This window comes from Cetorhinus maximus, chromosome 5 (genome assembly GCF_964194155.1).
Source record: "Cetorhinus maximus chromosome 5, sCetMax3.hap1.1, whole genome shotgun sequence".
Taxonomy (NCBI): domain Eukaryota; kingdom Metazoa; phylum Chordata; class Chondrichthyes; order Lamniformes; family Cetorhinidae; genus Cetorhinus; species Cetorhinus maximus.
Window position 1 is genome coordinate 139,829,526 of NC_135883.1, and position 25,142 is coordinate 139,854,667.

General features: G+C 42.6%; 1 protein-coding gene across 3 annotated transcripts in view; it reads left to right on the forward strand.

The window, feature by feature from the left end:
* Positions 1-25,142, forward strand: part of LOC144680956 (AFG1-like ATPase) — a 168,036-nt gene that overhangs the window by 27,921 nt on the left and 114,973 nt on the right. For 2 of the 3 annotated variants that reach the window (XM_078542534.1, XM_078542535.1), the window contains exons 2-4: positions 2,880-3,106; positions 13,005-13,056; positions 17,988-18,089. In XM_078542534.1, coding sequence (XP_078398660.1) covers positions 2,880-3,106; positions 13,005-13,056; positions 17,988-18,089 — 381 coding nt within the window. The remainder of the gene's footprint in view (positions 1-2,879; positions 3,107-13,004; positions 13,057-17,987; positions 18,090-25,142) is intronic. The other variant, XM_078542537.1, reaches the window with a different exon arrangement.

The following is a 25,142-nucleotide window of genomic DNA, read 5'->3' on the forward strand; positions in this document are numbered from 1 at the left end:
TATAAATTCTTTCTTTCCTTGTGCTTGTTTTGAAATTTATGTTTCTGTACATGCTCTGTTTTCAATCTCTCACACTGTTGAGGGCCAGAATTGCCCTTTCAATATATTATCACCTCCCAAATTTGTTCCTACCTTGCCTGGAACTCCATGTTTATATCCCTCTAATTAGGTTTCCACCCCTGTCTCACTTCTGCGACTCTTGACAATGTCAAACAATATTTGGTGGCTGTGACAAAGGTAAACTATCACTCCTTGTCTTCTCTACCTTTCTGCAGCCTTTGACACTGTTAACCACACCATCCTCCTCCAATTCCTCTCCACCATTGTCCAGCTGGGTGGAACTGGACTTGCCTAATTTCATTCTTATTGATTTAATCGGTGTCAGAGAATCACCCACAACAGCTCCTCTTCCCTCTCCCATGCCATCACTTTTGGTGACCCCCAAGGATCTAGCCTTGGGGCCCTCGTATTTCTCATCTACATCTGCCCAAAGGCAATACCATCCAAAAGCGTAGTGTTAGTTTTCACATGTTTGCTGATGATGCCCTGCTTTACCTCACCATCAAGGAGCCCAATGCTGGCATCAAGGAACCCTAGCAAAACTGAAGTCAAAGGGAATCAGGGGGAAATCTCCTGGTTGGAGTCATACCTAATACAAAGGAAGATGGTTGTGGTTGTTGGAGGTCAGCCATCTCAGCCCCAGAACATTGCTACAGGAGTTCTTTACGGTAGTGTCCTAGGCCCAACCATCTTAAACTGCTTTATCAATGACCTTTCCTCCATCATAAGGTCAGAAGTGGGGATGTTTGCAGATGATTGCACAATGATCAGCATAATTCGCGATGACTCAGACACTGACGAGCAGTCCGTGTCCATATGCTGCAAGTACTGGACAATATACGGGTTTGGGCTGATAAGTGGCAAGTAATATTCGTGCCACACAAGTATCAGGCAATGACCATCTGCGACAAGAAAGAATCCAACCATCTCCCCATGACATTCAATGGCATTACCATTGCTGAATCCCCCACTATTAGCATCCAGGGCGATACCATTGACCAGAAACTGACTGAACCAGCCATATTAATACTGTGGCAACAAGAGCAGGTCAGAGGCTGGGAATTCTCAGAGAGTAACTCACCTCCTGACTCCCCAAAGCCTGTCCACCATTTAAAAGGCACAAGTCAGGATTGTGTTGGAATAACGTCCACTTGCTTGGATGAGTGCAGCTCCAACAACACTCAACGAACTCAACATCATCCAGGACAAAGCAGCCTGCTCGATTGGCAGCCCATCCATCATCTTCAACATTCACTCCCTTCACCACAGCCACACAGTAGCAACACAAGATGCACTGCAGCACCTCACCAAGGCTCCTTCAACAGCACCTTCCAAACCCTGATCGCTACCACCTAGAAGGATAAGGGCAGCAGACACATGGGAATACCACCAACTTCAACTTCCCCTCCAAGCTACACATAATCCTGACTTGGAACTATATCATCGTTCCTTCACTGTGTCAAAATCCTGGAACTTCTTTCCTAACAACACTGTGGGTGTACCTACATCACATAGACTGCAGCAGTTCATGAAGGCAGCTCACCACCACCTTTTCAAGGGCAATTAGGGATGGGCAATAAATGCTGGCCCAGCCAGCATACCCAACATCCCAGTAATGAATAATTTTTTAAAAATACCATCAACTCTCTCAACCCCTCCACTGCCTCTGAATTGTCAGTCTGCTTGTCTGGATTCTAGTTCTGGATGAACAGAAATTTCCAATTAGACCAAGGTCATTGGTCCCCACCATAAACTCCACTCCCGAGCTACCAATTCCATATCTCTCCCTGGTAACTGTCTGAGACTGAACTTGACTATTCACAATCTTGGTGTCATGTTTGACCCAGAGGTGAGGTTTCAATCACGTATCCACGCCATCACTAAGACTGCTTATTTCCACCTCATTACGTCGCTTGACTGTGCCTCTGCCTGTTCATCTGTTGCTGAACCTCTCATCCATGCCTTTGTTGCCCCCAGACTTGACTTTTACAACACTCTCCACATTCCCGGTAGCATCTCATGCTCTCATTCTCCATAAATGTAAGGTCATCCAGAATTCCATTGCTCATGTCTTAACTTGCACTAAATCCTGTTCACTCATCGCCCATATGCTTGGCTCCTGGTTCAGTAATACCTTGATTTTTAAAATACTGATCCTAGTTTTCAAATCCCTCCATGGCCGCACTCCTCTCCAGTTCTATAACCCCCTCCAGCCTCGCAACTCATGTATCTGAGCTTCTCTAATTCTGGCCTCTTGTGTATCCCTGATTTTAATCACAGTGGCCATGCCTTCAGCTGCCTGGCCCTAAACTCTGGAATCCTTGCCCTAAACAAACCTCTTTGCCTCGCTTTCTTGCTTTCATCCTTTAAGATTTTCCTTTAAAACCTACATCTTTGGCCAAACATTAGGTAATCTGACAATATCTCCTTCTGTGGCTTGGTGTCATTTTGTTTTATAATGCCTCTGTGAAGTGCCTTGGTATGTTTTATTATGTGAAATGCTAAATTCTTGGTAACAAAGGCATGGATGAGAGGAAATGCTATGAAAATACATGTTGTTTGAAAGCTTTAAAAGAAGACAAAACCTGGGATGGTTAAACAGCAGCAGAATATTGTTAAGATAATATTATGAGTCATCTGCTTTTAAAGTACTGGATATTCAGTATAGCAGGCTGGTTTGAATAACATGATTTGTGGTCTCCTTGAGACTACCTGGCCTTTCCTTTGTTTCAGAAATACAGAATAGTCAATTTATTGTTTCTGAAAATGCCATACAGTTGAAGATTCAAGTAATCAATTTGACTTGTGCATTCTTTTAGGTTACATTCTTCCAGCAACAAACAGTGCTTCACCTGATACAGGGCTTCAGCAGAAAGGCTCTGCCTTTGCACCAAGTGTTGAAGGGCCTTTGGAGCACTATGAATGGTTGGTCAGACAAGGTGACCTAAAAAATGATGACCACCAGAGAAGGGTTGTGCAGTGTTTACAGAAGCTTCATGAAGCACTTAAAGGATACAATCCTGATCAGCAAAATTTCTTTTCAAAGGTGAGATCAGAAGTTGAGATATCAGAAGTCCAGGGGTCAGCAGGTGAGCATATTAAAGAGCTGTAAGGAGCTGCAAAGAAGCAATGCAGTATGACATCAAATTGTGATATATAATATGCTTAGTTGCCTACTTGACCTTTTGGTTTCCCTTTGTTTATTTTTTTAAATCTTAGCGAGATCTGTAAAAACTCACAAATTTCTTCTATCCCATCTTGTATAATTTACATTTGGTGCTGATAACTACATAAATAATAAAATTATTGGAACCTCGTAGTGGCCTTTGCAGTGTCAGCCAAGTGGACTCTACGCTCTGGACATCCCTCCCAAAACCTCTTTGCCTTGTTGCCCTCCCCACCTTTAAAAGCTCGAAATGTAAAAACAGAAAGAGTTTCTACAAGTATTTAAAGAGGAAACGAGTAACTAAAGCTAGTGTTGGTCCTCTAGAGAATGAGTCTGGGTAATTAATAATGGAAAACAAGGAAAAGACAAGCGTTGAACAGGTATTTTGTGTCTGTTTTTACAGTAGAAGACTTAGAAAACTTTCCAAAGATACTTGAAAACCAAGAGTTAAGAAGTGAAAGGGAGGGAGGAACTTTAAAACAATCACCATCCTGCGGGAAATGGTACTGGGAAAACTATTAGATCTAAAGACTGAGAAGTTGCCAGGACCTGATGGCCTATGTCTTAGGGTCTTAAAAGAGGTGAATGCAGAGATAGTAGAGGCATTGGTTATAACCTTCCAAAATGCCTTAGATTCTGGAAGGGTCCCAGTGGATTCGAAAATAGCAAATGTAACACCTTTATTCAAGAAAGGAGGGAAATAGAACGAAGGAAACTATAGGCCAATCAGCCTAAAATCTGTCTTGGAAAATTGCTAGAATTCATTAACTAGGGAAGTTATTGCAGAATACTTAGAAAATCAGACTGGGATCCAGCAGAGTCAGTACGGTTTTGTGAAAGGGAAATCATGCTTAACTAATTTATTGGAGTTCTTGAAGAAGTAACAAGCAATGAGGACAAAGGGGAACCTGTAGATGTGGTGTACTTGGATTTCCAAAAGGTCACATCAAAGGCTGCTACACAAAATAAGAGCTCATGGTGGAGGAGTTAACATATTAGAATGGATAGGGGATTGGTTAGCAAACAGGAGGCAGAGAGTAGGGATAAATGGGTCATTTTTGGTTTGGCAAGCTGTAACTAGTGGAGTGCCATAGGGATCAGTGTTGGGGCCTCATTATTTACAATCTATATCAATGACTTGGATGAAGAGACCAAATGTATGGTTGCTAAATTTTGAGATGGCAGCAAGATAGGTAGGAAAGTAAGTTTTCAAGATGACGCAAAGAGTCTGTAAAAAGAGACAGATTAAGTGAGTGGGCAAAATTTGGCAGATGCAGTATAATGTGGTAAAATTTGAACTTATCCACTTTGGCAGGAAGAATAGAAAAGCAGTACACTATTTAAAATGGAGAGAGATTGCAGAACTTTGGTACAGAGGGTTCTGGGTGTTCTGGTACATGAATCAGGAAAAGTTAGCATGCAGGTACAGCAAGTGATTAGGAAGGCAAATGGAAGTTGGAGTTTATGGTGAGGGGAATGGAATATAAAAATAGAGAAGTTTTACTGCACCTGTGCAGGGCCTTGGTGAGACCACATCTGGAGTACTGTGTAAAGTTTGGGTCTCCTTATTTGAAAAAGATGTAATTGTGTTAGGAGCAGTTCAGAAAAGGTTCACTCAGGTCATTCCTGGGCTGAAGGGCTTATCTTATGAAGAAAGGTTGAACAAGTTGGGCCTATTCCCATTCGAAGAATGAGAGGTGATCATATTGAAACATACAAGATCCTGAGGGAACTTGACAGGGTGGATACCGGGAGGATGTTTCCGCATGTTGGGGAGACTAGAACTTGAGGACACAGTTTAAGAATAAGAGGTCTACCTTTTAAGACGGGGATGAGGATTTTTTTCTCTGCTAGCCTGTGGAATTCTCTTCCCCAGAAAACAGTGGAAACTGGGCCATTGAATTTATTCAAGACCGAGTTAGATAGATTTTTGATAGGCAAGGGAGTCGAGGGTTATGGGGGGCAGACAGGAAGGTGAAGTTGATACCTCAATCAGATCAGCCATGATCTTATCGAATGATGGAGAGGCTTGAAGGGCTGAATGGTCGCCTTCTGCTCCTAAGTCTTATGTTCAACAGTTAGTAGCCAGGGAAGTAAAGCACTCACAACTATCAGTGAAGGCTCACACTTGCATTTTGTTTTACTGTTTTCTTGCCAAAATTATTTATAAAAGTTAAGGTCACATGAACCATTTGTGGAAGAGAGTTCCAAACTTTTACCACAGTGTGTCTGTAGAAGCGTTTCTTCATTTCGCTCATGAAAGGTCTGACTCAAATTTTTAGACACTGTCCTCTAGCCCTAAATGCCTCAACTCCCCCTTAGTATCTTGAAAGCTTCGATCAAATCACCTTAACCTTCTAAGTTCCAGAGAATGCAACCCAAGTTTTTGTAATCTATCCTCGTAATGTAATCTTTGGAGTTCAGATATAATTTTGGTGAGCCTACGCTGCACTCTCTCCACGGTCAATATAAGCTGTGGGTGCCGAGAACTGCTCCAGATATGCCAGGTGTGGTCTATGGAGGGCTTTGTATAGCTGAAGCATTACTTCTGGCTGCTTGTATTCTGGTCATCTGGATATAAAGGCCTGCATTACATTAGCCGCCTTGGTCATATTCTGTACTTGGGGAACGTTCATGTTCATGACATTTTAATGATCAAAAGTGATCTAATGATTTTAAAGTTGGCATACACTGAGAATATGCCTGATAATAGTGTCTTTTTTAAAATTTACCAATTAGAAATACAATTAACCACATCTGGATTCACAATTAGCCACACGTGGCGAATGCATCGGACACTGTCCTCAAACCCTCCTTAACCCCATCTCTTCAACTAAGCTTGTGGTCTCCCCTTCTAATGTTATCTAATACTTTGAGTCAGTATCTATTTTCTTCTCCAAACACATCTTTGTGAAGTGCTTTAAGATGTCTCTGTATGTTCAAGATGCTATATAGATGTTACTATGATGTTCCTTGTTTTGTACCCTGGTTTCCAAACTTAACCTGTTGTATATTATGTCTAGTTTCTGGATTCAGACATCAAACATGGCAACTTGGCGAGCTAATAAAATACTACCAGTGCACAGGGATTGTGGATGCCCCAGTATAAACTGCTACAATTAGGAGAGGGGAGGGGGAAAAAAATTAAAACAGTTGGTGCCATGGAACTGATTATCTAGAGTGTAAGCAGCATGTGCAAATTCAAGTAGGTGGCCTTCAGGGGCTTATTAGCTCAACTACAATATCAACGAAACATTTATTATGACATTTTCACCTAAATGACAAGGAAACAACCATGACAATTAACTAGGCAGCTTTTATAATCTCTTTAATATGCAAATAGAAAATAGTTTCTTACTATGACAATATTGGCTTACTAGAAAATTAGGAGCTGTTATATATAAAATCTATAGTCCAGTTTTATGCCATTTCCAAAAATATTGGCGCAGATTTGCTGCTAATCTTGTGAATGAAAGAACTCCTACAGAATTCTGCTAGGATCAAACGTTCTAAAGTTGTGTTCGGAATAAAATGTTCTGAAGTGACAGTTGAAGTAAACATGGTGTGAAGCTTCAATTGTCGTATCAAAATTTAACTTGGACGTAATGCCAGACTCATAGATACAAAATCTCCCTCACATTAAATAAATTTAATTGTATGTCAGTTTAGCTGATTTGTTCGCACTCTTGTTTCTGAGCTGGCAGCTTAAATGTTCAAGTTTTTGAGTGAGACTTGAATACATGATAGTAAGTTGACACCACGAGTGAGGGATTGCTGGGTTTTCAAAGATGATGCCGTTCAGATGAAATATTAAACCAATGTCCATCCTGCCTGTTAATGGATGCGATAATGGATGCTTCAAAGAAGAACAGGGAATTCTCCAGGTATCCGGGCTGATATTCCTCCCACCAAAAATGTTTTAACACCAGTAACAACTTGTATTTGTATAGCACCCTTAATAGAGTAAAAAAGTCCCAAGGTGGTTCACAGGAGTTATCAGATAAAATTTCATAGTGAGCCACATGGTATGTCCAACATGCACATTCTCTGTCATATTTTAGGTTGTTGTTTTCTGGTATCATGCTTACATTATTTGATGTTGCATAATGCTCTCACTGTAAATATCCCATGCATTGATTTATTTATTTATTTATTCATCCATGGGATGTGGGTTTTGCTGGCTGGGCCAGCATTTTATTGCCCATCCCTAGTTGCCCTTGAGAAGGTGGTGGTGAGCTGCCGTCTTGAACTGCTGCAGTCCCTGTGGTGTAGGTACACCCACAGTGCTGTTAGTAAGGGAGTTCCAGGATTTTGACCCAGCGACAATGAAGGAAAGGTGATATATTTCCAAGTCAGGATGGTGAGTGACTTGGAGGGGATCTCCCAGGTGGTCTTGCCATCTATCTGCTGCCCTTGTCCTTCTAGATGGTAGTGGTCGTGGGTTTGGAAGGTGCTGTCTAAGGAGCCTTGGTAAATTCCTGCAGTGCATCTTGTAGATGGTTTACACTGCTGCTACTGTGCGTCAGTGGTGGAGGGAGTGAATGTTTGTGGATGTGGTGCCAATCAAGCGACTGTTTTGTCCTGGATGGTGTCAAGCTTCTCGAGTGTTGTGTGAGCTGCACTCATCCAGGTAAGAAGGGAGTATTCCAACACACTCCTGCCTTGTGCTTTGTAGATGGTGGACAAGCTTTGGGGAGTCAGGAGGTGGGTTACCTGTCACAGGATTCCTAGCCTCTTGACCTGCTTTTGTAGCCACAGTATTTATATGGCTAGTCCAGTTCAGTTTCTGGTCAATGGTAACCCCCAGGATGTTGATAGTGGGGGATTCAGTGATGGTAATGCCATTGAACATCAAAGGGTGATGGTTGGATTCTCTTGTTGTTGGATATCATCATTGCCTGACACTTGTGTGGCGCGAATGTTATTCGCCACTTGTCAGCCCAAGCCTGCATATTGTCTAGGTCTTACTGCGTTTGGACACAGACTGCTTCAGTATCTGAGGAGTCAGAAATGGTGCTGAACATCATGCAATCATCAGCGACCATCCCCACTTTGACTTTCCTTCCATCTTAAAGTCATTGATGAAGCAGCTGAAGATGGTTGGGCCAAGGACACTACCCTGAGGAGCTCCTGCAATGAAGTCCTGGAGCTGAGATGACTGACCTCCAACAACCACTACCATCTTCCTTTGTGCTAGATATGAATCCAACCAGTGGGGTTTTCCCATTGACTCCAGTTTTGCTAGGGCTCCTTGATGCCACACTCTGTCAAATACTGCCTTGATATCAAGGACAGTCACTTTTACCTCACCTCGGGAGTTCAACTCTTTTATCCATGTTTGAACCAAGGCTGTAATGAGGCCAGGAGCTGAGTGACTCTGGCAGAACCCAAACTGGGTGTCAGTGAGCAGGTTATTGCTAAGCAAGTGCTGCTTGATAGCACTGTTGATGACCCCTTCCATTACTTTACTGATGATGGAGACTGATGGGGCGGTAATTGACTGTGTTGAATTTGTCCTACTTTTTGTGTACAGGACACACCTGGGCAATTTTCCACATAGCCGGATAGATGCCAGTGTTGTAGCTATACTGGAACAGCTTGGCTAGAGGCGCAGCACGTTCTTAAGTCCTATTGCTGGAATATTGTCAGGGCCCATAGTCTTTGCAGTTTCTTGTGCCTTCAGCCATTTCTTGACATCATGTGGAGTGAATCAAATTGGCTGAAAACAGGCATCTGTGTGGCTGAAGATTGTAGCAAATGCTTCAGCCTTATCTTTTGCACTGCTGTGTTGGGCTCCTCCATCATTGAGAATGGGGATATTTGTGGAGCCTCCTCCTCCAGTGAATTGTTTAATTACCCACCACCATTCATGACTGGATGTGGCAGGACTGCATAGCTTAGATCTGATCCTTTGGTTGTGGGATCGCTTAGCTCTGTCTATCGCTTGCTGCTTCTGCTGTTTGGCATGCAAGTAGTCCTGTGTTATTGGCTTCAGCAGGTTGACACCTCATTTTTAGGTATGCCTGGTGCTGCTCCTGCATGCCCTTCTGCATTCTTCATTGAACCAGGGTTGATCCACTGGCTTGATGGTAATGGTAGAGTGGGAGATATGCTGGGCCATGAGGTTACAGATTGTGTTCGAGTACAATTCTGCTGCTGCCGATGGCCCACAGTGCCTCATGGATGCCCAGTCTTGAGTTGCTATATCTGTTTGCAATCTATCCCATTTAGCATGGTGGTAGTGCCATGCAACTTTGTCTCCACAATGACTGTGCGGTGATCATCCTACCGATACTGTCATGGACAGATGCATCTGTGGCAGGTAGGTTGATGAGAATGAGGTCAAGTATGTTTTTCCCTCTTGTTGGTTCCCTCGGTGCTACCGAGCCACTGTTGATGATGGGCATTGAAGACCCCACCCAGAGTACATTCTGTGCCCTTGTCACCCTGAGTGTTTCCTCCAAGTGGTGTTCAACATGGAGGAGCACTGATTCATCAGCTGAGGGAGGGCGGTATGTGGTATCAGCAGGAGGTTTCCTTGCCCACGTTTGGCCTGATGTGACGAGACTTCATGGGGTCCAGAGTCGATGTTGAGGACTCCCAGGGCAACTCCCTCCCGACTGTATAGCACTGTGCTGCCACCTCTGCTGGGTCTGTCCTGCAGGTGGGACAGGATATGGTGATGGTGGTATCTGGGACATTATCTGTAAGGTATAATTCTGTGAGGATGACTATGTCAGGCTGATGCTTGACTAGTCTGTGAGACAGTACTCCCAATGTTGGCACTGGCCCCCTGATGTTAGTAAGGAGGACTTTGCAGGGTCGACAGGGCTGAGATTGCCATTGTCGTTTCCGGCGTCTAGGTCGATGTCGGGTGCTCCGTCCGGTTTCATACCTTTTTTGTGTCTTTGTAGTGGTTTGTTACAACTGAGTGGCTTGCTGGGCCATTTCAGAGGGCATTTAAGAGTCAACCACATTGCTGTGGGTCTGGAATCACGTGTAGGCCAGACCAGGTAAGGACAACAGATTTCCTTCCCTAAAGGACATTAGTGAACCAGGTGGATTTTTACAACAATTGACCTGGTCTCATGGTCACCATCAGACTTTTTATTCCAGATTTTATGTATCAATTTTTTTTCTCTACCTACAGTGGCTAAAGGGGAAAAAAAAATTAGGAGTCAATTGGAGAAAAAACATTGACTTAATTGTCTCTGAGGAGATCTCTTACAAACTCCCTTCCAAATCTTTTTGATACATATTTGTACCCTACCCTCAAACCTGCTAATTGCAAACAGAGTTACAAGGACCAATAAGATTTACTAATATCTTCTGACCCTGAAGCCCAGTAATCTTTTTTCTGGTGTTATCGGTTAGACTGTACAAGTATTGATTGCTTAAAAAATGGAACTTTTACAATGGCTTCTTTTCCAATTCCCACACTGTTACCTCTAGCATTCCCAAGGATCTATCCTTGGCCCCTTCTATTTCTCATTTACATGCTTTTCCTCAGTGACATCATCCATAAACACTGCCAGTTTTCCCATGTACGTTATTGACATGCAACTTTATTTCACCATCGCTTTTCTTGACCTATCCACTGTCTCTAAATTGCCTGACTCCTTGTTTGACATCCAGTACTGGATTAGCAGGAATTTCCTCCAACTAAATGTTGGATGACTGAAGCCATTGTCTTTAGTCCCCACTAAAAATTTGGTTCCCTCGTCACTGACTCCATCCCTCTTGCTGGCAACTATCTGAGGCTGAACCAGGCTGTTTGCAACCTTAATGTTATATTTGAGTCAGCGACAAACTTCCAACCACGAAGACTGCCTATTTCCACCTCCAGAACATTGTTTGATCTTTCCTTGGCCTGAGCTCATTGCTGCTGAAGTCCTCACCAATGCCTTTGTTATCTCTAGACTTAACCGTCCTAATGTACTGCTCCCATGTTCTGTCCTCTGTAAATTTGAGGTGATCCAAAACTCTGCTGCCCATATCTTAACTTGCTCCAAGTTCCTTTCACCCATCACTACTGTGCCCATTGACCTACATTGGCTCCAGGTTTAGCAGCATCTCAGTTTTAAAACTTTCATCCTTGTTTTCAACTCACTCCCATGGCCTCATCCCGCCCTATCTCTTAACTTCCTCTAGCCATACAATTTTCTAAAATATCAGTGCGCCTCTAATGCTGGCCTCTTTGGATCCTAGATTTTTAAAAATCACTCTACCATAGATGGCGTTCCGTCAGCTGCCGAAGCCCCAAGCTGTGGAATACCTTCCTTAACACTATCTCACTCTTCTCCTTTAAGACATTCCATAAAACATACCTCTTTCATTGAGCTAAAAGCAAAATACTGTGGATGCTGGAAATCTGAAACAAAAACAAAAATTGTTGGAAAAGCTCAGCAGGTCTGACAGCATCTGTGGAGAGAAAGACAGAGTTAACGTTTCGACTCCAGATGACTCTTTAGAAGAGTTCTGAAGAAGAATCATATGGACTCGAAATGTTAACTCTGTCTTTCTCTCCACAGATGCTGTCAGACCTGCTGAGCTTTTCCAGCAATTTTTGTTTTCTTTCAGTGAGCTTTTGGTCATCTGCCCGATTTCTCCATATGAGGCTCAGTGTCTGATTTTATTTTATCTCCTCTGAAGCGCCTTTGAACATGTTGCCACATTAATTATGTTATATAAATATAAGTTGTTGCTATTGTTGAAACATGTTTGCTCTGTGATAAGTAATTGTTTAATCGGATTAGTTATGCACTGTTTACAGCCTTGTTTATTGCCTTAACAAATGCATGTTGAATTGACCAGTAGGATCATGCTTCACTCACAGCAAAAGTAAAAGCCATCTGACACTCAAACTGATTCATTTGAATGTTGTCAGTCTCGTTAGTTAGTATGTCTCCTGGGCAGAGAGCTTGTCATCAGAATGTGTTACAATACAAAGTCTAATCTATAATATGATTTGTGTCAATGCTGTTGGACTCAGAGTAAACACCTGCAGATTCCATTAGTCATTATTAACTTAGCCAGAGCATATTCTGTCTACAGCTTTCTGTTTTCTATTACTTTAGCATGGGGAAAATTAAGAAATGGCTCTTGTAAGTTTCCAAAGCAGGAGGATTAGTATGTTCATCTTAATCTCTCTCTCTCTCTTTGCACTCTCTCTTGCAGGCACGCTCTCTCTCTCTCCTCTCTCCTCTCTCTCTCACCTCTCCCTCTCTCCTCTCTCCTCTCTCTCTCACCTCTCCCTCTCTCCTCTCTCTCTCTCACCTCTCCCTCTCTCCTCTCTCGCTCTCCCCCCCCCCCCCTCTCTCGCTCTCCCCCCCCCCCTCTCTCTCGCTCTCCCCCCCCCCCCTCTCTCGCTCTCCCCCCCTCTCTCTCGCTCTCCCCCCCCTCCCTCTCGCACTCCCCCCCCTCCCTCTCACGCTCTCCCCCCCCCCTCCCTCTCGCTCTTCCCCCCCCCTCTCTCTCGCGCTCGCCTGTAAGGTCATCTTCCTTTTCTGTGTATGTGGATCTCCGCGTTGAGGTCTTGCTTTTTTGTGTTGTTGGCCTTGCAGTTTTGTACATATGGGTGTGTCTTTTCTCTGTAGGAGCGTTCATTACTTACTTGGTCCTCATGAGTGTTTGCACATCCTTAGCAGTTATCTCCCTTGGTCAAGTAATCAACTGAGAGCAACAAAACATTTTTTAAAAAAGTTGAAAATATGTACAGTGTATTTCATTTTGCTTAAGCACCTCTGAAAAATATCTGTTTCTTGTGTTGTGTTTGCAGTTTTTTGAAAGATCTAAACCTCCAAAAGGCCTTTATGTATATGGAGATGTTGGTAAGTCTTGATAATTGTTCTGCACCCTGGCACATTAAGCTGCCACTGCATATTTTAGCTGCTGTTGATTTGATTGATGTATATTCTTCTCATACATTATAATTATATTGGAAATGTATTAGCTGATCTTCCATTGTGCTGTATGACCAGGTGAAGTGGGATCACAGGCTGTGGATGCTTGAATACCAGATAATTAAAAACAAATGTTGGCTTAAATCAGTGGAACTAATAATATTATAATTATTCCAGTGCATTGTGAGGTATGCCACAGGAGACTTGCTAGCATTTTTAAATTGTTTTCCCAAGTTGACCCAAATGGACACTTTTTGAATGGCATCAAATTTGAATATATTCAGTCTATTGAGTGTTTGAACCTCACACCACTTCGAATGATGGTGTGGAATTAACTGAATAAAACTTTAAATCTTCATCATGGGAGGAAGAAAAAGTAAAGCTCCCTAAACGCCAAAATACTTGAACTGTAGTAATGCAGAAAAAAAGCAGCACTCTTCAAAAATGCTTATTATGAAGTTATGGGTAGGCGGTGGCATAGTGGTATTGTCACTGTACTGGTATTTCAGAGACCTGAGCTCAAATCTCACCACATCAGATGGTGAAATTTGAATTCAGTGAAAATCTGGATTAAAAAATCTGATGATCACAAAACCATTGTCGATTATTGTAAAAACCCATCTGGTTCACTAATGCTTTTGGCTCTCTTCCCTAATGTCGCCTTATGTGACTCGGTGTCAAATCTTACTTTTTAATTCCACTATGAAGCACCTTGGGACAATTTATTATGTTAAAGCTGCTATAAAAATTCAGTTTGTTTTAGTGAGTGAGTGCAGCATAGCAAGGTCAAGGGCACATTTTCAATACAATATAGGATTTACCTAGTATGGATGGAGCAGGGTGGGAATAGGCTCTCACTTTTAGCTGAATTTGGGTAAGAGGAGGAGGATGAGGGTTCCTGGCACCTGACAGCAGCAAGGGAGGGGAAATCTGGGACTTGAAATCAGGTGGGCTCTGGGTGTTTGGTGCCACGGGGTGCAGGGTGCAAAAGTGTAATGAGATCAGGCAGTCATAGTGGAGCAGGTTAGGGGTAGATGATTGGCAATTGGAGTAATGGAAAAGCAACTGAGGCACCATTACAGGCAGCTGTGGCCAGAGCTATGCCATGTGAAAGGGACTGCAGTGGTGTCATTTTTTTTAAAGATTTATTCATTCATGGGATGTTGGTGTCACTGGCAAGGCCAGTAACTATTGCACATCTTTAATTACCCTTGAAAAGGTGTTAGTCAACTGCTTTCTTGAATGACTCCACTCCATGTCACAAAGGTACTCCCATGGTGCTGTAGGGAGTTCTAGGAGTTTGACCCAGTGACGGTAAACGAGCAGTGATGTATTTCCCAATCAGGATGGCTTGCAACTTGGATGGGCACTGGGAGATCGTGGTGTTCCCATGCTTCAGTTGCACTTTTCCTTGTTGGAGGTAGAGCTTGTGGGATTGGGAAGTGCGGCAGTGCGTATTGGAAATAGTACACATTGCAGCCATATTGTGTCACTAGTGGAGAGAGTGAGTATTTCAGTTAGTGGATGGGATGCAAATCAAACAGGTTCCTCTGTCCTGGATGGCATCGGGTTGCTTGAGTGTTGCTGGAGTTGCACCTCTCAAGAATGTGGAGAATATTCCATCCTGCTCCTGACTTGTGTCCTGGAGATGGTGAAAAAGCTTCGGTGAGGAACATGGCGCAGAATACCCAGCCTCTGACCTGCTCTTGTAGTCACAGTATTTATGTGGCTAGTCCTGTTAAGTTTCTGGTCAGCTTTGACCACCAAAATGTTGATAGGGGATTCAAAGATGATAATGCTGTTGAATGTCAAGGAAGAGGTGAATATGCAGCATTGTGTATGGAATTGTGAATGGAATTCAAGACTTTGCAATCTTCAGCGAACATCCCCACTTCTGACCTTATGATGGAGGGAAGGTTGCTGATGAAGCAGCTGAAGATGGTTGGGCCGAGGACACTACCCTGAGGAATACCAGAAGTGATGTCCTGGAACTGAGATGATTGGCCTGGAACAACCACAACCATCTTCCTTTGTGTTAGGTATGACTCCAACCAGTGAAGAGTTTTCCCCAATCCTGATTGACTTCAATATTACTGAGGCTTATTGGTGCCTTACTGTTTAACTTGATATCAAGGTCAATCACACTCACCTCGCCCACTATTCAGCTCTTTTTGTCTATGTATGAACCAAGGCTGTAATGAAGTCTGGAGCTTAGTGGAACTCAAACTGGGCATCACCCACTGCCTTATTATTGGTAGCACTGTTGACGCCTTCCATCATTTCGCTGATGATTTGAGAGTAGACTGCTGAGGTGGTGATTGGCTGTTTAGGATTTGTCCTGCTTTTTGTGGATAGATGGAAATTGGTGGTTAGTTGCCAGTGTTATAGTTGTACTGGAACAGCTTGGCTAAGGGCTCGGCTAGCTTAGGACCACAAGTCTTTGGTTCTACAACTAGGATGTTGTTGGGGCACTTGGCTTTTGTTGTGCAAAGCATGCTCAGCCAAATCTTGACATCACATAGACTAAATTGGATTGGTTGATGACTGGCATTTGGGAGGAGGCTGAAATGGATCATCCATTTGGCGATGTTCCCTTTAAAATTTAGTTGCAGTGCATAGCTTTTTAAAATATCTTTGCACAGTCACACATGAGTTATTTATCCCAGAACAAGGCCTGTGTGGTCCCTTTCAGGCTGCTGCGTGGCTGCACAGCTGAGTGGAAACATTGCCAGTCAGTATTTCAGGCAGAAAATGGTTGTTAATGCTTCATCCTTGTCCTTTGCACTCATGTGCTGAGCTCTGTCATCGTGGAGACACTAATGGAGCCACCTCCTTCCGTTAGTTTTATCAACCACCAGTTACAACCAGATGAGGTTGCATGGCAGAGCTTTGATTGATGCATTGGTTGTGGGATCACTTAGCTCTGTCTAAGGCATGCTGCTTCCGTTGTTTAGCAAGTAAGTTGTGTTGTAGCTTCATCGGATTGGCATCACATTTTTAGACGCTCCCTAGCACTGCTGCTGGTATGCACTCCTCATTAAACCAGGGCTGATCCTCAGACTTGATGGCAATGGTAGAGTGAAGGATATGCTGGGCCATGAAGTTACAGGTTGCGGTGGTATTCAATCCTGCTGCTACTGATGACTCTCAGCACCTCGTGCATACCCCGTTTTGAGCTGCTAGATTGATAACAGATCTATCTCATTTAGCTCAGTGGTAGTGCCATGCAACATGGTGGAGGGTGACCCCAATTTGAAGATGGACTTCATTTCCACAAGGACTATGCAGTCAAGAGTGGCCCTGATTCCGACCAACGCAGATGGACAGATACATCTGCAACAGGTGGATTAGTGAGGGTGATGTCAAGTAGGCCTTTTCCCTGGTATTGGTTCTCTTGCCACACTGCAAGCCTATTCTAGTAGCCATGTCCTTCAGGACTCAGCCAACTCAACCAGTAGGGGTCAATTACCAGTGGGTATAAATTTAAGGTGATTGGTAGAAGGATTAGAGGGGACATGAGGAAAAACTTTTTCACCCAGAGGGTGGTGGATGTTTGGAATTCACTGTCTAAATTGGTGGTTGAGGCTGAAACGCTCAACTCATTTAAAAGGTACCTGGATCTGCACTCTGAAGCATTATAACCTGCAAGGCTACGCACCAGATGCTGGAAAGTGGGATTACGAATCAGTGGCTAGTTTTTGTTTTGGCTGGCACAGACACAATGGGCTGAATGGCCTCTTTCTGTGCCGTAACTTTTCTATGGTGTTACTAAGCCACTGTTTGTGATGAACTTTGAAGTCAACCAAGTTCTTTGCCCTGATACCCTCAGTGCATCTTCCAAGTGGAGTTCAATACGATGGAGTATCGATTCATAAGCTTAGGGGGCGCAGAAGATGGTGATCAGCATAAGTTTCACGGCCACATTTGATCTGATCCCTTGAGACCTAATTGGGTCTGTTGAGAAATCCAAGGACCACTCCCTCCTGAATGTATACCATTGTGCTGCCACCTCTGGCGAGTCTAACCAGTCTGTGGGACAGGGCATACCCAGGGATGGTAAGGAAAGAGTCTGGGACGTTGACTGATGGTTATCATTCTGTGAATACAACTGTGTCAGCACGGTTCTCCTAGTCTCCAGATGTTAGTGAGAAGAACTTTGCAGGGTCAACGGAACTGTTTGTGCCTTTATTATGTCCAAATAATGTTGGGTGGCCCATCCAGTTTTATGCTGTTTCACGATGGTTCATAGCAGTTTGTTACATGCTAGGCAGTTGAGTCAATCATGTTTTTGTGTTTCTGGAGTGGCACAGAGACCAAACCAGGTAAGGATGAAGATTTCCATACCTAAAGACCATTAGTGAACCAGACTGCAGTTTAGTTGCTGCATGGTCATCATTACTGATGCTAGCTTTTTTTAAATTCCATATTTATTTAATTAACTGAATTTAAACTATGTTGGGATTTGAACTCCTATCTCTGGATTATTATCCCAGGTCTCTGGATTACTAGCCCAGTAACATACCGCTCTGCTACTGCACTCAACTGTGCTCATTGCATAGATTAGTAAAGGAAACAAGAAAAACATCAGCTTAAAAAAATAATTTCTCCCAAGTCAATGGTTTTGTAACTGGGTGTTGCCAAATTAAAATTGTTACTGTCTTTGTATATCTATATAGTAATTGCGAAAAGACAAATTCCACAATGTTGGTTAACCTATGCATCTACAAAGCTTTCACCTTCATATGTTGATTGAAAATAAAGGTTGACACATTATGCTCCTTACTTTTTTTGTAAAAATCTAATGAAAGGAAATGTCATTACCTATTTTTGTGATGCAAAACCTCCCTTGTTCTTCACAGGGACGGGGAAGACGATGGTGATGGACCTGTTTTATTCTTACGCGGCAGTTAAAAGGAAAAATCGAGTACATTTTCATGGTTTTATGCTGGACGTCCATCAAAGTAAGATATCCTAACTAGAGCACCAGAAATGCAGAATGTCAGCAGAAATGCAATACTTTTTAATCTTGTATCATAAAGTCAATTTGCATTGTAGCTCCTATTGTCTACAACAAAGAGTGCTAACTTGTGGATTCACATCCACTAATCCTCATGCAATAAGTTCTCAGTTTCAAATCTGCTACCATCAGGAAGTAGGAAAGAATGATCAAGCATTACCTTAAAGGCAAGAAGGAAAAATAATAGAGTTGCCCTGAGTTACCCTTGCATATCTCTGAAAGCTATTTTTGGAGCAACATTGATGGAGGTTGGGAAAGAAAGGGGCTTGGTCCTTCTGTTCAGGAAACATATGGTGCTGGGTGATGATTGGAGGGGCAGTTGTGCAGAAGAATTATCAACTTCTTTTAAAAATAACATGTATTTGTTGCCAGTATGTTCTTTGACCTGAATATCTGGGCTGTGTTCAGCCTATGCTGAAGCTGTAAAGATGTCCTCTTGTAAGAATATCATTTAAAATGAGTTTGGATAGTTTCAGCCCAGTTCTGGATGTAAGCACATGATGCAAAACATCCCCGAATTTGATATAAATTGCCACTTGTAAACAGGCTAAAGGGGTTGCTACTGTGGAAGAAAGATAAGTTGTCCTGGTGCAATAGGGAATACTCTAAGACCATGTTACACCTGATCTTGGGATGCTTGATGTTGACAGATTTCCTGAAGTAGATATGCATATTTTAAATATTGCAAAGTCCCTCACCCCGATGAATACAAAATTCACCAGAAGAACTAAAGAACGTAAGAAATAGGAGCAGGAGTAGGCCATTCGGTCCATCGAGCCTGCTCTGCCATTCGGTAGGATCATGGATGACCTGATTGTGGCCTTAACTCTACGTTCCTGCCTGCTGTTAAACTTCTAAGGAGAATACCAGAAGTCAAGCTTTACTCTGTTTTAAATTATTTGCAAATAAGTGTGAATATACAAGTGTATAAATCCTCACCCTACCCACCACCCTAGTGACAATATGCGCTCAAATAATGAATGCCCTCCACCTATTTATCCTTGCCCTTAATTTATACGATTAACAGATTTTCTTCTTTTCTTTACATGAAACTTAACAGTTAATGCTCACAATAGCAAAAAACGAAGAAGAAAGAAAAAAAATGACATTCGATATTAGATGTCCCTCATCTAGCACCCCCAATAGCTTCTTGGTACAAGCACTCCTTTTCGTAAGACAAATCAGATAGTTGATGACTTAGAGGTTTCCTTTTTTTCTACGACTTGTTTCATGTTAACAAAGTCTATTAATCTTTTTTCACTTACGCTTTTTGTTGAATAAACGTTATTCTACAAGGAACAATTACCTATGTAGTGTTCAATGGGCAAACTGTTTTAAGTACACCCTTTGTATAGAATTTCCTCGAATATTTAACAAATAGAACTTTTCTTTTTCTTTATTTTCATGGGATGTGGGCGTTGCTGGCAAGGCCAGTATTTGTTGCCCGTCTCCAATTGACCTTGAACTGAGTGGTTTGCTCAGCCATTTCAGAGAGCAGCTAAGTCAACCACATTGCTGTGGGTCTGGAGTCACATGTAGGCCAGACCAGGTAAGGATGGCAGATTTCCAGATGGGTTTTTACAACAATCAATGATCGCTTCATGGTCACTGAGACTAGCTTTATAATTCCAGATTTTTATTAACTGAATTCAAATTCCACCAGCTGCCATGTTGGGATTTGAACCCATGTCCCCAGTGCATCACCGTGGATCTCTGGATTACCAGTCCAGCGACATTACCACTACGCCATCTCCCCCTAATCTCGCGTCCACTGACAGGAGCCAGTGTTTCTGCAGCTGAAGTACTTTTAACAACCCTTTTTACTTCCTTAGTTTCCCAGACTAAAGGGCAATATTCCCCATTTTCGATCACCAAAAATGTTATGAAACCTGCTGCATTTGAATACCCATCAGGAAGATTGAGATGAGAGGCATCACTAAAAATGACTAATTTCATGTTCTTTGAGTCACCCATAGATAGAAATTTAAATATGCATTTCTCCATATTTAATTTTTTAAAATGTTGTATTTGTCCTTAAAACTTCCTCGACTTTAGGGTGCTTCATTGTAGTACCTAGTTCCAATACATCAAATCTTGAATCTGGTCTTATGTTCAATTGACCAATCAAGCTTTGCAATTGTTCTAATTCTTCTTTTAGATGTGACATCATCTTTCTGTGATATTCTAGCCTGATTATTGAAACAGGAATAACACATTCTACATAAGGTTGCTGATTCAAAATTACACCAGTTACTCTAAACCAATATATTTAAAAGCCCCTGAAGCCTGATTTCCAATCTTAAATTCTATTTTAATCTTATTAGTAACACATTCCTCAAAATCCACAGTGCAACCCCATAAGAAATCATCAACATGCATCATGAAGATGCCTGAAAGTTTCCCTTTTTGATACCAATAAAACATAGCAGAATCTTCTTTTAGTTCAACACAGCCTACAGTTGTACAGATGAGACCACATCTAGAGGACTGAATACAGTTTTGGTCTCCTTATTTAAGAAAGGATATGATGCAGTAGAAGCAGTTCAGAGAAGGTTCACTTGACTAATACCTGGGATGGAGGGGATGATCTTATGAGGAAAGATTGGACAGGCTGGGCCTGTATCCATTGGAGTTTAGAAGATTGAGATGTGATCTTATTGAAGGTGATCTTGATACAAGATCCTGAGGGGACTTGACAGGGTGGATGCTGAAAGGATGTTTCCCCTTGTAGGAGAGACTAGAACTAGGGGACAGAGTTTAAAAATAAGGGGGTTCCCATTTAATGCGGAGTTGAGATTTTTTTTCTCTGTGGGTCATGAATCTTTGGAATTCTCTTCCCTAGAGAGAGGTGGAGGCAGGGTCAATGAATATTTTTAAGGCAAAGGTAGTTAAATGTTGAATAACAAGGGAGTTGAAGATTACCAGGGATAGGTGGAATGTGGAGTTGAGGCCACAGTCGGATCAGTCAAGATCTTATTGAATTGGCGGAGTAGGCTCAAGGGACTGAATGGCTTACTCCTGCTCCTAATTTGTATGTTTTGTTCATACTTTCAGCAAAACAGATCTCACTGAAAAATACCACACCCTTGCGGCATCTTTCAGACAGGAAATTCATTTGTTTTGTTTAACTCCTGCATTGTTTTCCTCTTTAGGCGGCTTCAGAAACCATTCTCTCTGAAATTTTTCACCCTGCAGAAACAGAGCTTTTTTTTCTTCTTTCACAGGATTTGGCTAGGCCAGCATTTGTTGTCCATCCCAAAATGCGCTCAAGTAGATGGCCGTGAGCTGCCTTCTTGAACCACTGCAGTTCATGTGGTGTAGGTATACTTACAGTGCTGTTAGGAAGGGAATTCCACGATTTTGACACTAATAGTGAAGGAACGGCAATATAGTTCCAAGTCAGGAAGGTGTGTGGCTTGGAGGGGAACTTGCAGGTGGTGGTGTTCTTTTGCATCTTCTGCCCTTGTCCTTCTAGGAGGTAGATGTTGTGGGTTTGGAAGGTACGGTTGAAAGAGCCTTGATGAGTTGTTGCAGTACATTTTGTATATGGTACACATTGCTGCAACAGTGCACCAGTGGTGGAGAGAGTGAATGTTTGCGGTGGTGGATGGTGTGCCAATCAGGCGAGCTGTTTTGACCTGGATAGTATTAAGCTTCTTGAGTGTGCACTCCTCATACAAGCAAGTGGAGAGTATCCCATCATACTCCTGACTTGTGTCTTGTAGAAGGTGGACAGGGGAGTCAGGAAGTGAGCTACTCACCTCAAAGTACTCAGCCTCTGACCTCTTGTAGCCACAGTATTTCTGTGACTGGTCCAGTTCAGTTTCAGGTCAGTGGTAACCCCAGGATGTCAATAATGAGGAATTCAGCGATGATAATGCCAGTTAATTGTCATGGGTAGATGGTTAGGTACTCTCTTCATGGAGATGGTCATTGCCTGGCACTTGTGTGGTACAAATGTTACTTGCCACTTTGTACCCCAAGTTTCAATCAATTGATCTCCCATGAATATGTGGCCAAAAGGGCTAAAAAGACTTTCAGGATTGCTTTCCTACTCTAACATCTGTAAGGCCCAGTTGGTCTTCAAGACCCAGAGCAACTAGCCTTGCTTTAGCCTTTAGTCCCATCTGCAGCTTTTCTGTACAAATCCATCTATTCTGTCTGGTATTTCAGAATAAACTCCCAATTCCAATTCCAATTCCTCCAGGCTATCTAATTTTTGTTTTGCCTCTTTTAATTACCGACTAGTTTATTAGAAGCCAACAAAACCTCACGGTCATGAGGACTTCTGCTCCTATCCTATCTCTAGACTGTTCTGTAGCCCTACTTTTATTGTGTAATCTATTAAAACTGCAGCTTCTACTTGTATTTTGATGCCTTTCAGGACTACTACTGTAAGATCTCTCCTTTGTGTGATTGGAGACTCTTTTTCTCAGGTACATGATAGTTTTGAAACGCGAGTCACTCTTAGACCTATTATGAGGACTTGTTTTCTTTCTTTCCATCTTTTACCCCATTCTGCCAGTCCATGGACCTCACTTCTTGGCGATCATCTTGAACATTTAACCAATATTGAAACTAGCCAATAGCTTCTTTTGCACATCCCACAATAGTTGTGTCCTTCCATTCACTAGGCCCTTCTGGAACATGTGTCACCTGAGTCCCCTCTTTAGGCACTTGGCCTTTGGATGTGATTGCCCTGTCATGTGCATGATCACTCAGTTGACCACCATCCAGCGCCTGATTTATTGTATTCTTTTCCTCAGGATGGTCATCGCATAAGATATGAATATGTGAGGTATAGGGTTTCTCATCACCTTCTACTAGCTGCTCAGATTCTGAGAGTTTGTAATCAGTCTGATTAACCTTGAGGATTGAACCTTAATAATTTGATTCATGTTAGATAACCACCTTCTTACCACCTGTTATCTTACTAGGACCTTACCAATCCATTCTTATGACCCTCTCTTTTGTAATACGCCATGTCCCTAGAATTAAACACCATCTCGGACTGTTTTATATGATGCCTTAAAGCTCTCAGAATTTCCTGAGACTTTGGCCTTGACGAAAGCCCTTCCCCCGTGGGTATAGCATTCAAATATGCAGAAAAAGTGGAACTAATCATAGTCCCCTCCAAAGCAGGGGAGCTATCGCCCAGCATAGAAAATTATGGGATTCCTCCCAGAGACCAATTGAAAGGGGCTATCCTCTCCAACTATCTGAAGTGAATTTTTTGCATGAGCTGCCCATGCAACTGCATTTGATAACTTGCAGTTTGGTTGATCTAAGATTTTATGCAGCATTTCAATCATCACTGCGTGATTCCTTTTACAGAGTTCATTCAGCTACAATATTCATAATAACCACACCGTTCATGTTTTCACACATCTCCTAAATTTGTCATTAGCAAATTCCCCTCCGTTATTAATTACTTTGCACTTAGTAACCCAAGTCCAGTCTCTATCTATTTCCCCATGACTTTATCTACAATCACCCTTTTGTCTTTGCCAGGTATTATTGTAGAAAGAAAAAATGAAAATATTTCTACCTTTGCCTCATACCTATAAACCCCCATGGCAACTATCTCATTAAAGTCATGTGCCAATAGAAGGCTTACATTGGATGTGGCAGAGTCCAATACTTGTTACTTTTTTCACATTTTGCACTAATCTCTTTGATAAGTCTTGTACGCTCCTTATTAGCTAAATCTGCATCCTTTAGCAATATTTTTAATCTTTGACAAGAAGCCTGAGCAGATTGCCTGTGCAGCTTTAAGACAATTTGCTTTTTTTTCTCTCTTATTCTTATCAGATGCTGTTAATACTTTGCTAACATTTTACTTAGGAGCAGGAGTCGGCTATTTGGCCCTTTGAGCCTGCAACACCATTCAGTAAGATCATGTCTGTACAGGAGGGAAGGAAGAGCATTAGTAATAGGGGATTCTGTAGTCAGGGGAACAGATAGGCGCTACTGTGACCATCAATGTGACTCCAGGATGGTGTGTTGCCTCCCTGGTGCCAAGGTCCGGGATGTCACTGAATGGCTGCAGGGCATCCTGAAGGGGGAGGGTGATAAGGCAGAGGTCATGGTACATGTTGGTACCAATGACATAGGTAGAAAGAGGGATGAGGTCTTGCATCAAGAATTCAGGGAGTTAGGCAGTAGACTAAAAAGCAGGACCTCTCAGGTTGTAATCTCTGGATTATTCCCAGTGCCACGTGCTAGCGAGCACAGAAATAGGAGAATAGCGCAGATGAATACGTGGTTTAAGAGTTGGTGCAGGAGGGAGGGTTTTAGATTCCTGGATCACTGGGACCGTTTCTGGGGAAGGTGGGACCTGTACAAGCAGGACAGTCTACATTTGAATCAGAGTGAGACTAACATTCTAGTGGGCGGGTTTGCTAGTGCTGTTGGGAGGAGCTTAAGCTAATTTGGCAGGGGGAGGGGACACACAATGTTAGCAGAGTAGGGACACATCATAATACAGTAAAATAATCAAGTCAGAGGGAGTACAGCTGCATTAAGTTTCAAGGGAGTAAGGCAAGGCTGGATGGCCTCTACTTTAATGCCAGGAGTATTACAGGTAAAATGGATGAGTTAAGGGTGAGGATTGACACGTGGAATTGTGATATAATAGCCATCATTGAGACGTGGTTGAGGGAAGGGCAGGATTGGCGGCTCAACATTCTGGGATATAGAATCTTCAGGCGAGACAGGGGAGGGGGTAAAAAAGGAGGAGGCATTGCATTATTAGTTAAGGAGTCCGTTACTGCAGTAAGGAGAGATGATAGCTTGGAGGTGGCATTGAATGAAGCTTTGTGGGTAGAGCTTAGGAATAAAAAAGGGGCAGTCGCATTGTTAAGTGTTTATTATAGACCCCCAGATAGTCAGCAGGAAATTGAAAAGCAAACATGTGCACAATTTGCGGAGGTGTGTAAAAGCAATAACAATAGGGTAATTATATTAGGCGATTTCAACTTTCCCAACATTAATTGGG